The following is a 13,233-nucleotide window of genomic DNA, read 5'->3' on the forward strand; positions in this document are numbered from 1 at the left end:
AGGCAACGGCTTTGCTTACATTTTTTGTTTTTCCTACAAGGAGATGTTAAATTTAATTCGGGACAGCCTATTTGTTTTTCTCAACTAGCTATTGCCAGGAAAACAAGCTGTAGAGTGTAGAGGGGTGTGTGTGTGTGTGTGTGTGTGTATGCTTTAGATGTGTGTAGTTGTGTGTGCGTTTATGTGCATATAGGTGTGTGTTTGTACATGTTTGCAAGCCACACATGACCGTGTGTGTGTGTTTATGTTTCCTTCTTACATTGATGTTCTTAGATAGCAACAAAAATAAACTTGAAGTTGTTTCTAAACATCTGGCTAGGCAAAGAAACTGCCCCTTCAACATTATGTCAGTGTCTGAGGCACATAGCACACGTCCAAAAAATATTTGTTGAATGAATGAAAGATTGAAAAAAAAATTAATGAACAAAAGAAAATGGGAGAGTAGAAATGGCTTGGACGTATGTCTTTATTTTCGGGTATAGTTGTTGCTGGAGAAGTCAATTATTCAACTACGTTCCCTCCTGGCCTGTCTTCCGGACACTGCTGAGACAGATGAGGAAAGGGGCGTCTGACTCATTTTACTCAGTTAATGGCTCTCGACCCTCCTTTCCGGATTCTGGGCCAGCCAAGGCCATGCCCGCAGTTGCTGCTCAGCTTCTTTCCTGGTAGGGTCAAGGTCCGGGTGAGCTAATATTTGTTCAGCTTGTCCCACTACTGACATGTTAGGAAAGTGCAGTTCCAACTTGTCAGTTTCCATAATGTGACGGCCTCAACATGTCCCCCTCCCCGGGAAGTAGATTGCTCTGTCATTGAAATTATTTTATCAATATTTGCAATTTTTAAAATTGGGCCAAATAGCTCCCTCTCTTCTCATTTCTGAGCCTGTTTACTGTCTTCCCCAGGGTCTGCTCCTCTGTCTCACTTTGAAATGCTCCTGGCACATCCCTGTCTGCGACCACTGGAGCTTCCTTGATTAGCTGCTCCCTTTGCCCCTTTGAACTTTGTAGCTCAACTCCCCTGGTGACACAATGCCGGCCCAGGCTGTCCGTGACTCCCTGCAGTCTCCCTCCACCTCCACAGGGAGCAGAGGTGCCTCGGGGCAGCTGGAGCCCTCCGGCCACCAGCCCCGCTAGACCAGCAGCTACAAAGCCCCCGCACTGTTGCTGGTCAGCCCTGGGGATCCTCGGCAGGGGATGGCAAACATGGAGCCGGGGCGCCACCAAGCCTGGCTCCTGCAGCCAGGATAGACACCGCTAATCTACTGCGACATTCTTCTTCTCAGAGCCTAGAGAAAAGCTGAGAATCCTTCTTGGACTAGTGCACTCAACGGGCACCACCCATCAATAGAAACAGAAATGTGTCTGCTATCTCTATGATTTCAAGTTGCCACACGCATGGCGTTCTCTGAATTTTCCATCAGCATTTAAGACCCACTTCTGTGAGAAGAACTGAGCTACATAGACCCAGCACGGTGGCTCACACCTGCAATGCCAGTGCTTTGGGAGGCCGAGGTGGGAGGATCACTTGAGGCCAGGAGTTTGAGACCAGCCTGGCCAACATGGTCAAACCCCGCCCCTACTAAAAATACAAAAATTAGTTGGGTGTGGTGGCACGTGCCTGTAGTCCCAGCTACGTGGGAGGCTGAGGCACTAGAATTGCTTGAACCCGGGAGGCAGAGGTTGCAGCAAGCCGAGATCGTGCCATTGCACTCCAGCCTGGGTGAAAGAGTGAAATCCTGCCTCAGAAGAAAAAAAAAAAAAAAAAAGGATGTACTCAGCACAGTGGCTCCTGCTTGTAATCCCAGTGCTTTGGGAGGCCAAGTGGGAGGATCACTTGAGACCAGGAGTTTGAGATCAGCCTGGGCAACAGAGTGGCCCTGTTTCTACAGATAATAATTTTAGGCTGGGCGCGGTGGCTCACGCCTGTAATCCCAGCACTTTGGGAGGCCGAAGCGGGCAGATCACGAGGTCAACAGATCAAGACCATTCTGGCCAACATGTTGAAACCCCATCTCTATTAAAAGTACAAAAATTAGCTGGGCGTGGTGGCGCTTGCCTGTAGTCCCAGCTACTCAGGAGGCTGAGGCAGGAGAATTGCTTGAACCCGGGAGGCGGAGGTTGCAGTGAGCTGAGATCGCTCTACTGCACTCCAGCCTGGCGACAGAGCGAGACTCTGTCTCAAAATAATAACAATAATTTTAAAAATTAGCCAGATGTGGTGACATGCTCTTGTAGTCCCAGCTACTCAGGAGGCTGAGGCTGCAGTGAGCTATGATCACGCCACTGTACTCCAACCTGGATGACAGAGCAAGACCCTATCTCAAAAAAAGAGAAAAAAAAGTCTGATGGAGACTCTCAGTCCAGCAAGGTGCCAGGCAAGTTGGGGCAAGAGAAAGGATCATAAGCCCTTTGTTGAAGCTGCTTATGATGTCCCTGGGAGGGGCAGGACATATACATGAACTGAGGAGTTCATCAGGGGCTGAGCAGAGCAGCTCTGGTGGGAGGCCCCCATCACGGATAGACTGAGAGGAGGCAGAGCAGGCAGGGACTGGGGGAAGCAGGAGTAGCCAGAGCAGACCCCCAGGTGAAGGAGCCCGGGGCTCAGGAGATGCATTTGGGAGATGGAGGCCAATGACAAAGACACAACTGCGAGGTGCTAGCACTCTGGAGCAGCTGAGCTGGGCAGGAGGAGAAGCATCCACGGTGTTAAAAGTGGGCCACAGAGTCCTCCGTGCTGACAGAGTGGGCCTGGACAGTGTGCAGGGGAGAGCACCCAAGCCCTACCCTTTCCCATCTTTTCTCTCAGTCTGACCTAAAGCTTGCTGGAGGGAGGGGAGGGCCGAGCAGGGAAGGAGGGAGGTTGGGGAAGGGACACAGCAGGCTCTGGCTGTCTGGAGCCACCCCCACTCTACACTGAGAGGACTCTGGCCCCTGTTGAAAGATCTGTCATCACTGCCTAGGTCGGGGCAATGACATGACTTGGAAAGAAGCAAATGGTTTCCAACGAAGAAAATTATACAGGATCAGGGGGCTTGGGGAAATGCATGGCGATGTGAGGTCTGGGACAAATCAACGTAGATTCGAAAGGAAAATGGAAAAGCTGTGGTGGTGAGAAATACCCCTGTGCCTGCCACCCCGGGGAAGAGCTGTGGCGTCTCTGGCTCAGGAGTGCAAGCGAAGGCCTCGGAAACAGCAACTTTGGCAGGGGGCCCACACCTGAACTCCCTTCTCCTCACTTGCTTCTTCCGTCTTAAAAACACAGCTCTAATGAATCACCACATTCTAGTTCTTTTTCCTATCTCCCAGTGCTAAGACGTTTCCAGTAGGAGAGCTGACCTGGAGCCAAACAGCAATTCCTCCTGGTGTGCATGACTCATTGGAAAAAGTGTCTCATAGGCTATTAAAAGAGTGGGGGAGGGCGGGTAAAACATTTGGGTTCAAAGCAAATTATATGGAAACTAAACAAAGTACATATAATTCCGACACTGAATACTGCTTTCCTCAAATAACAAGACAGAGAAAAAAGTGGGCTCTTTACTTAACGCAGTACACAGATGTTCTGTTCCAGAAATGAATTACATGCTTCAAAACAATGCAAATGAAACTTGGCTTAAACAGGTCACTACGTGAAGATGTGTTTATCTGCTAAACTCACACATGCAAAAGAAATGAAGCATCTTTATTTCCACTTCCTTAAACTCGCCTTGTCACGCTTGGAAGCCCTCATTCCTGAGGCTGTGGGGACCAGAAACATAAACGTAACAAGGTAATGCCACCAGTTACTTCCACAGAAAAAGTGAGTTTTATTCAACCTAAGAAAGCTGATTTTTTTTTTAATGAAATTTTAAAGGTCAGGGTAGTGTGGTCATTTTCCTGAACAGAGGAGTACCTTTTGCATCATGCCTGTTACTGGACACAGCAAGTTCCCAGAAGCACCTGATTATCTCATAGTACAACACCTACATGTTGTTTACTTTTCCAGGTAATTTGGTGGTTTGAAAGCATCCTATAATCTTAGGCCCTATTAAAAAAAAAAACTGCCCTCTGAATGATGCTATGAAAAATTATATCACTGATGGTTTTCCCCCGTGATATTATGAGCAGTGTTTGTACGTTTCAGTATTTGTGTATTTCATCAATCAACACTAAGTTATATTACCTCTTAAAAAATGTCATCACGGTTTCATAAGTCGGAATTGCCTGAATCTTGTAGTTTAGTTGCAAGAAGACCCACAAAAGCATTGTTTTCAGAAGATGGAATTCACTAAAGGTAAACAACCTGGCCAAAATAAAAAGATTGAGAAGAAATTTTAGAAATAGCACAAAATCATGCTGCTTGTAAAAAACTGGTTAGAATGAGTTTGGGAATGAGGTGACACCACCTTTGAGTCTGAAGGTAGTAAACGGCTTACTCAAGGCCACTCAACTGGGAAATGGCGGAGCTAGGATTTGAAGCTCAGCAGCCTGACACTGGGGCCTATGTTTTCACCCACCCTCTGTGCCCTGCAAAACAATGATCATCATTTAATGACCTCTTACTATGTGCCAGGTGTTCCCAAGCTGTTTTCTGTAGGTTTTTTCATTTAATTCCACACAACCATCCTGCGAAGTTAGGACATAGCCCTTACTTTTATAGACGTAGAAATCGAGATTAACCGTATGTTTATTTAAAATTTTAGTATTTTGTTCATTATGGCATTTTTTGGCATCAATTTTAATTCCGATATATTACAGTAAAATATACCGCATCTTGATGACTAAGTTTTTTTGGTGCTCCCTTAAATTTCACACCAAGGTGCCTCACTCACTTCACCTTAGTTCTAGCCATGATTGAGGGCTGAAACCTGAATAATGTATCCAAGGTCATACAATTCTGGGCTCAGACCTGGGTACAGGGCAGGTTAGAATCTCAGTTCCTCGCCAGACTGGCTGTGGAACCTCCTGTGAGTTGCTTAACTGCCCCGCAGCTGCAATGTCCTCATCTGTGAAAGTGTGGTCACAGCAGCTGCTCAGAGGAGAGTGGTGCAGAGTGGATGAGGTGAGTGTATGAGTTTCCTATCGCTCCGATAACAAATTGTCACAAACCAAGTGGTTCAAAACAACACGAATGTATTTTCTTATCATTCTGGAGGTCAGAAGTACCAAACAAGGTAAGATCAAGTTGTCAGCAGGGCTGTGTTCCCTCTAGAGGCTCAAGGGAGAATTGTTTCCTTGCCTTTTCCAGCACCTAGAAGCCACCCACATTCCTTTGCTTATGGCCCTTTTCTCAGTCTTCAAGTCAGCAGTTCAGCATCTTCAAATCTCTCTATGGTTCTGACTCTTTGGCTTCCCTCTTCACATTTATAAGGTCCTTGTGATCACCATGGGCCCACCCAGGTCATCCAGAATAAGCTCCCATAAGCCAGCGGACACTATTCACAATAGCAAAGACATGGAATCAACCTAGGTGCCCATCAATGGTGGACTGGGTAAAGAAACCATGGTACATATACACCATAAAATACTATACAGCCATAAAAAAGAGCGAAGGATTGTCCTTTGCAGCAACATGGGTAGAGCTGGAGGCCATTACCCTAAGCCAATTGACACAGGAATAGAAAACTAAATACTGCATGTTCTCACTTATCAGTGGGAGCTTAAACATTGAGTACACATGGACACCATTAAGGGAACAATAGACACAGGGCCTACTTGATGGTGGTGGGTAGGAAGAGGGCGAGGATTGAAAAACTATGTATAGGGTTGTACTGTTCTGTTCTTGAATTGCTACAGAGAAATATCTGAGACTGGGTAATTTGTAAAGAAAAGAGGTTTACTTGGCTCACATTTCCATGGGCTGTACAGGCAGCATGATGCTGGCATCTGCTTGGCTTCTGGAGAGGCCTCAGGAAACTTACAATCTTGGCAAAAGGTAAAGGGGGAGGAGGATGTCACACAGCCAGAGCAAGAGCAGGAGAGAGCAAGGCAGGAGGTGCCACACCGTTTGAAATGACCAGATCTCAAGAGAACTCACTCACTATCAGGAGAACAGCACCAAGAGGATGGTGTTAAGCCATTAGTGAGAAATCCACCCCCATGATCCAATCACCTCTCACCAGGTCCCATCTCTAACACTGGGGATTACAATTCAACATGAGATTTGGTGGAGACACACATCCAAACTATATCAAGGATATTATACTGATCACCTGGGTGACAAAATTATCTGTACACCAAATCCTTGTGACATGCAATTTACTCATGTAACAACCTGCACATGTACCCCTGAACCTAAAATAAAAGTTGGAAAGAAAGAAAAGAATCAGATGATTAGTGACCTTAGTTCCATCTGCAGCCTTAGTTTCCTTTGCCATACAACCTAACATATTCACAGGTTCCAGCCAGTGGGATGTGGACATCTGTGGGGCCATCATTCTACTGACTGCACACATACAAAGTGCTTAGTACAGTGCCTGGCACATCATGACATGCTCAGCAGATGGAAGCTCTTATGGATACATGGCAGGGTCAGGTCCTAGCTCCAGAGCCCGTGCAGTCCCTGCTGCAGCATGAGGCCTCTCCTCCATAAATGGGCATTGCCAAAGAATAGCTGCTGGCCGGGCGCAGTGGCTCATGCCTGTAATCCCAGCACTTTGGGAGGCCGAGGAGGGCGGATCACGAGGTCAGGAGATCAAGACCATCTTGGCTAACATGATGAAACCCCGTCTCTATTAAAAATACAAAAAATTAGCCTGGCGTGGTGGCAGGCGCCTGTAGTCCCAGCTACTCGGGAGGCTGAGGCAGGAGAATGGCGTGAACCTGGGAGGCGGAGCATGCGGTGAGCAGACATCACACCACTGCATTCCAGCCTGGGCGACATAGGGAGACTCTGTCTCAAAAAAAAAAAAAAAAAAAAAGAATAGCTGCAACTCTGTAATGTCAGCTCTGTAAGTGTGGCTATCTCCCAGCCCCCTTCTCTAGTAGCCTCTGATGGTTATCTATGGAGCCATTTCAACATTTCTTAAACCTGTTGATATTTTCAGTCTCTGACCATGGACATAGCACCCTGGCCTTAAAATACATCACCATTTCCACATTCGACCACTGTATGTGGTTATGGTGGGTGGCACGAAAGACAAACTATGACTCTAAAGGACAATGAAAATGTCACCCACCTCTCATGCTATTTCTGAACAGAGTAAAACTGTCTCTTTCCTCTCCTTTGGTTTTCAGGCCACCTACAAATGCATGGACTTTGACTCTGGCCAGACAGGACCAAGTTTGTCACCATCTGGCAATCGTCGCGAGGCCAGAAAGGAAGACTCTCCTCAGAGCCACTTGGTATCATGTCCCCGTGAAGAACTTTGTCAGCTGGGCTGGTGAAGTGGCGTGACTTCCAGTGTAGACTCCACACCTGAGGTCCTCAAGCCCAGAAGGTCCTTTGAGGTCTTACTAAAGAGGGGCTAGCAGCAACATGGGGGAGTCCTTGGGAGCTCCATGAATCAGAATCCTGGTTCTATTATTTATGAAGAATAATTATTAAATTCCTCTGTCTTTAGGTCAATATCAGACCTGAAAGTATTCGTTTCTGCAACAGATAACCACACCAAAGACATTCATACACCTTTTCATTTACCTAAGAGCTCTGATGGCCTCAATCAAGACAGAACTCACAGGGACTTGAACCTCCCTCTATGGGCTGTACCATGTGTGTTTACTGGCACTCGCTAGCAGCCATTGGAATGTAAATGGTAATTGTTCTTTAGGGGAAAAAGTGCTTTTCATAAGACACTGTCCTCTAGTTTTTACTGAGAAAATTATATATAAACAATAAAAGCTCTCTTTTGTATGTAGGCCATAGAGAAAGCCATGACCATGTCAGTAAGATATGAACAAGGATGCCCACTGCTCCATCGCTTGTCACAGCAAACAAACAAACAAAACAAAACAAAAGGCCATTAGGAAGGCAGTGAAAAGAGATCGTTGTGTATTCGTTCAATAGAACCCTTTACAATTAAAATTTTAAATGCTTATTAGATATAGAAATATCAACATGGAGAGAACACAACACACGATGTAAGTGAATAAGTTGCAGAACGTTACAATCACGATGAGAACATGTATTTCAAGTTTAAATCTTTTAAAGCAGTATTATTCATGTGGTAAGAGTAAAATTACGTAGATTAAACCTGCACAAGTTTCTAACAGTGGTTTAGTTGTCTTTAGGAGGGGAAGGAGGCAGAAATGAGGAAGGGAATGGGACTGGGAGGGGAACATAGGCGACTTCTGCTTCATTGGAAATGTTTGATTTCTCAATTTAAGACAAAATATTAATATTCATTCATTTGGGGAGATGAGTACAATTGTGTTTTGTATTATAATTCTACCTTTATACTTTTTTTTCAGAAACTACAAGGAGATATACTTTTTTTAACAGTAAAAATAATATCAATATTCTTTCTTTTTTTTTTTTTTGAGACAGAGTCTTGCTCTTTCGCCCAGGCTGGAGTGCAGTGGCGCAATCTCGGCTCACTGCAAGCTAACCTCCCGGGTTCACACCATTCTCCTGCCTCAGCCTCTCTGAGTAGCTGGGACTACAGGCGCCCAACAACACGCCCGGCTAATTTTTTGTATTTTTTAGTAGAGACGGGGTTTCACCGTGGTCTCGATCTCCTGACCTTGTGATCCGCCCGCCTCGGCCTCCCAAAGTGCTGGGATTACAAGCGTGAGCCACCGCGCCCGGCCATAATATCAATATTCTTATTGTTCTTGACCATCAATAAGAAAAAAGAAGGCCTCATGCAGAGCACATCAGTGAGCTGGTAATGACCACAGGCTTTAGGCCACTCAGACGTGGGTTCAAATCCCAACTCTCATGTTGCATGAGGAGACCTTCAGCTGATTCCGTCATTTCCTATCATCTCTATTCCACAGGCAAGAAACGCCAATAACAGTATCCACATCATTAGGCTGCTATAGGAATCAGTCTGGATAACTCACTCAGAGTATTCTGTATACAACAACAACTGTATAGTGCTGAATAATTGGTGGGTATTGTTAGTATTAGCCAAAGAAGCATTGGATTAGGCACTATTATATTTGAGATGGGTGCCCAGGGGTGTCCCAGACACCCATGGGAACCTTGTCCCATGCTGGAGGGCAAAGCGTGGGACAGATGCAATGAGGAGGACATGCATAGCTCTTCTTAGGGAATTCCTGAGACCTCGAGACTTCTCAGGTTATAGGTGGGCAGTCAGGGAGAATTGGAAACATAGGGATACAGTGCCCCTGGTCGCCAGGTAGTCTTTTGTTGAGATGGCAGCTAGACAGTGCTCTGAGGTCTCCATCCTCCGAAGTCCGTGAGGAACTTGGCTTCCAGAAAAACAGAACTTGGAATGAAAGTTTCTTAATATTAGAGTTAGTAGAACAGGGTAACCCAACAGTGACCTATAAGAAGAAAATTAACTGGAAACCAAATGCCAGGCAAATAAATTAAAACCGGAGGCCCAGGAGGTCAGGAAAACTGTTGCATATTTTACCCCAGGTGGTTTACAAAATGGAAAGCAAAACCTGAAGGAAGATGAGCTCGACGGACTTCAGATGGAGACGGCCGAATGGCCCAGAAGCTGCAGCATCTGCTAAGAAATGGACATTGTTCCAAACACATGTGACCACAAACAGGGGACTGGCCCCACAGCTGGAGGGGCAGATAAGTCAGGCCAAGGGCCACTCCACCCCTGACCTTGGAGTCTGCATTTCCACATATCCCGCTCTGGGGCTACGTGGCTCCTTGGGACCACTCACTTCTCGCTATGTCCTTTTAGTTGCTGGTAGCCTTGGCCTCCATGACCAACGACAAGGGGTGCAGCATACAGGGCAAGACGTGGACTTTGGAGCGAGTGGAGGCCCTGCCCTGCCCATCATTAGCCCTCTTATATCAGGGATAATAACTGTGCCCACCACATGGGGTGGTGGGGATAGAAAGGGACAGTGCACATAGCACACAGCACACCCCAAAATGTTAGCTCGAGAAAGGTGCATTCTGAAATAGCTGTGAGCCATGGTGCCAAATCCACTGGCCAGCAGCCTGAAACTCACAAGCACCCTAATATGAGAAGCCCTTGCCAGTGAAACTTCTAACAAGCCCCCCTCTTCCTGAACCCTGTCTCCCACCTCCCTCACGCTTTAACAAAGGCAGCCACTGGAGATCAACCTCAGAAGACGTGAGCAGAGCCTGGGGAGTGGTCAGCCTGGGCACGTGGCTGATGACATGCCTGAAGCCACACAGGGCTCTTCTCCCCTTCAGTGATAGCCCTGGACTGTCTGTGCAGACAGCTCCTGGGGAGGGGCCGGAGGAGCAGGACCCATTTTCCACATCAGTCATGTCTGCCAAGCTGGTGAGTCTAGACACTTGACACGTAATGCTCTTGACCTCTTTTTCTGCCCAGTGTACGTTTGTCAGGCTTATCCCACCACCAACCTTCTGGTTGTGGTCAGACATTTTTTTCTCCTTTCTTGGTTAATGCTGCCAGGGTGTGACAGCTCAGCCTTTCCAAGGGAGGGACAATGTTATGAAAAGTCTAAGGGATGCCATGTTTATCTTTTCTTCAACAATTGCGCAACCTTTGCTCCGCTGGGGAGTGGGGGAGCGCCTGAGTGGGGAAAAGCAGAGAACACCAGGGAATGACTTTAGGAGTGAGCCAGTGCCCTGGGCTGGCATGAGGCTGGGACTCCTGGAGGCTTCCTAGAGAATATGGTCTCCTTCCGCCTGTCCCAGAACTCTGTTCTACCTGCCTCGCATCTCTGTAAATGTGAGGGCATTGCATGCTACGTAGCCAATTCAAATCAACAGTAGGATAAATCTTTCCAAATCTAATTTCTGAAATCAGAACACTTTCCACACATACACATGAGTAAACACTCATTTTCTAATATTCTACTAGGATTTTCAGCAGAATTTAGTTTTCATTTTTGAAATTTACTCAGAGGTGGCCGGGCGCGGTGGCTCACGCTTGTAATCCCAGCACTTTGGGAGGCCGAGGCGGGCAGATCATGAGGTCAGGAGATCGAGACCACGGTGAAACCCCGTCTCTACTAAAAATACAAAAAATTAGCCGGGCGTGGTGGCGGGCGCCTGTAGTCCCAGCTACTTGGAGAGGCTGAGGCAGGAGAATGGCGTGAACCCGGGAGGCGGAGCTTGCAGTGAGCCGAGATTGCGCCACTGCACTCCAGCCTGGGCGACAGAGCGAGACTCCGTCTCAAAAAAAAAAAAAAAAAAAAAAAAAGAAATTTACTCAGAGGTAATAAAATTTTTGTAACTTGGAAATGGGTACCAAGATCCTTTTAAATAGAGTCCTAAGGAGATATGACAACTAAGTGGTCCTAAACGGCACTGAAGAGAGAAAAAAATGCTATAAAAGGCAGTATTGGGCAAATGACATCAAAGTATTACATCAATGTAAATTTCTTGAAGTTGATAACTTCACTACAGTTATATTTTTCAAAAATTCTTTTTCTTAGGAAATAAACACTGAAGCATGTGGAGTAAAGGAACTTAATAAATGCAAATTACCCCGAAATATTAATAGTTCAGAAAAAACAAGTGTATATGTAGATACAGAGATGCAGATGATATAGCAAGCAGGGCAGAAATTGAACTCTAGGGTGATTGGCAGTACCAGGTGTAACTATATATTCTATGCATTATTGTGTATATATTCTATGTATATATTCTTTGCATAGAATAGAATATATATTCTATGCATTATATAGGTTATATATTCTATGCATTATTCTTGCAACTTTTCTTAAGTTTGAAATTATTTTCAAATAAAAATGTTTAAGAGACTAACACAAAATAGAAAGTTCTTTTGACTTAGTAACTTCATTTCTAGGAATTTAATGTGGGAAAGAATCTGAGATGAAGATAAATGTTGAAGGATGTTCACCAGTGTGCTATTTATGTTGATAAAACATTGGAAATAACCTAAAAAGCCCGGCATTGGGAAACATCTCCATGAATTTCTGTAAGGGAGAAGGAGCCTGGCAGGGGACAGGCATTTCAGGCAGGAGGATGAGCATGAACCAAGGCCCGGTATGGGGAGGTGTTCATCAGGGAAGTTTCAGGGGGGGCCCCCCGTGGCTGCACTTATGCTGTGTGAGTTGAAGGAGCCAGGTCACCAGAGGCAAAGGCTGTTAGCTAGAGACGCGATTAGAAGGGGGTCCAGAACAGAAGCAAGACAGTTAGAGGTCACCTTGGTCCAAAATAAGAGACATTGGACCTCCGATCTTGAGCCGGGGCTGCTACCTGTGGAGCGAGGCCCATAGCGCTGGACTTGATTTGGAGGTAGAAATGACCTCAGGGTTGGAGTGTGGTCAAAGTGGCATCCAGGACTATCAAGGCGCTAGCTTGATCCACTAGTCAGATGGTGGAGGAACACTGGGGGCAGGGTTGGGGTGCAGGAAAGGGCAGGGGCATTGAGAGATGGCTTTTAATCTTAATTGTCAGAGAGGTCAAGCAGGCGATCAGATATGTGGGTGTAGAGTTATTCAGCAGAGGAGTCAGAGCCGGAGATGTAGGCTGATTTAGGGTGAGAGATTTCATTTTCTATAATGAATGTGCATTAATGTTGTCAGGATTTTTTCTAAAAATTACTTAAGTAATTAAGTCTTGCATTTTTCGCACCCAGGTGAAAATACCTGAGACAGCAGGTACTCAGAGGGTCCCTACCCACAAGAAAGAGCGTGAAGGGAGCCCTCTCCCCAACCCCACACACAGCACCCTGAGTTCCAGCCCCAGCCAAGGCCCAGCTGTCCAGGAGGGCAGGAAGCTTAAGGTGGGAGTACAGCCTCCACCAGAGCACCTCCCTCCACAGCCTGGCCCCTACTTTCTCCCATCCCCCTCTCAGCGGCCGCACCCTGGGAGCCAGCTCTGACCTGGGGGACTTCAGCACTTTGTGCAGCAGGTCCTGCGGGATTTCGTGGAGGTGGATCTGCGTCCCCACTAGAGGAACCAAGTTCATTTCCAGCCACTTCTCGCAGCCGGTGGTGAGCTGCTCTTCCTTGTACTAAGACAAAAAAAGCCAGTTGATGAAGGAAGTCCTGAGCTCTTGGCACCCTCTGCTGGCCTGCGACGACACTACACCTGTGCTCAGAGGGAGAGTTACTGCAGACGCGCTCAAACCTTTTCTACAAAATACATGAATTACAGCAGATACCTTTTCTAAGTGTTTTCTATGCTCAAGGCGCTGCACTC

The 13,233-nt window shown here is 46.5% G+C and overlaps 1 protein-coding gene across 4 annotated transcripts in view; it reads right to left on the reverse strand.

The window, feature by feature from the left end:
- The window catches only part of BTBD16 (BTB domain containing 16), a 67,510-nt gene that overhangs the window by 26,666 nt on the left and 27,611 nt on the right, over positions 1-13,233 (reverse strand). For 3 of the 4 annotated variants that reach the window (XM_032169515.1, XM_032169507.1, XM_058435744.1), the window contains 2 exons: positions 12,915-13,045; positions 4,159-4,278 (listed from right to left, as the gene is read on the reverse strand). In XM_032169515.1, coding sequence (XP_032025406.1) covers positions 4,159-4,278; positions 12,915-13,045 — 251 coding nt within the window. The remainder of the gene's footprint in view (positions 1-4,158; positions 4,279-12,914; positions 13,046-13,233) is intronic. The other variant, XM_058435745.1, reaches the window with a different exon arrangement.

Source organism: Hylobates moloch, unplaced genomic scaffold, assembly GCF_009828535.3.
Source record: "Hylobates moloch isolate HMO894 unplaced genomic scaffold, HMol_V3 SCAFFOLD_3, whole genome shotgun sequence".
NCBI classification, from domain to species: Eukaryota; Metazoa; Chordata; class Mammalia; order Primates; family Hylobatidae; genus Hylobates; species Hylobates moloch.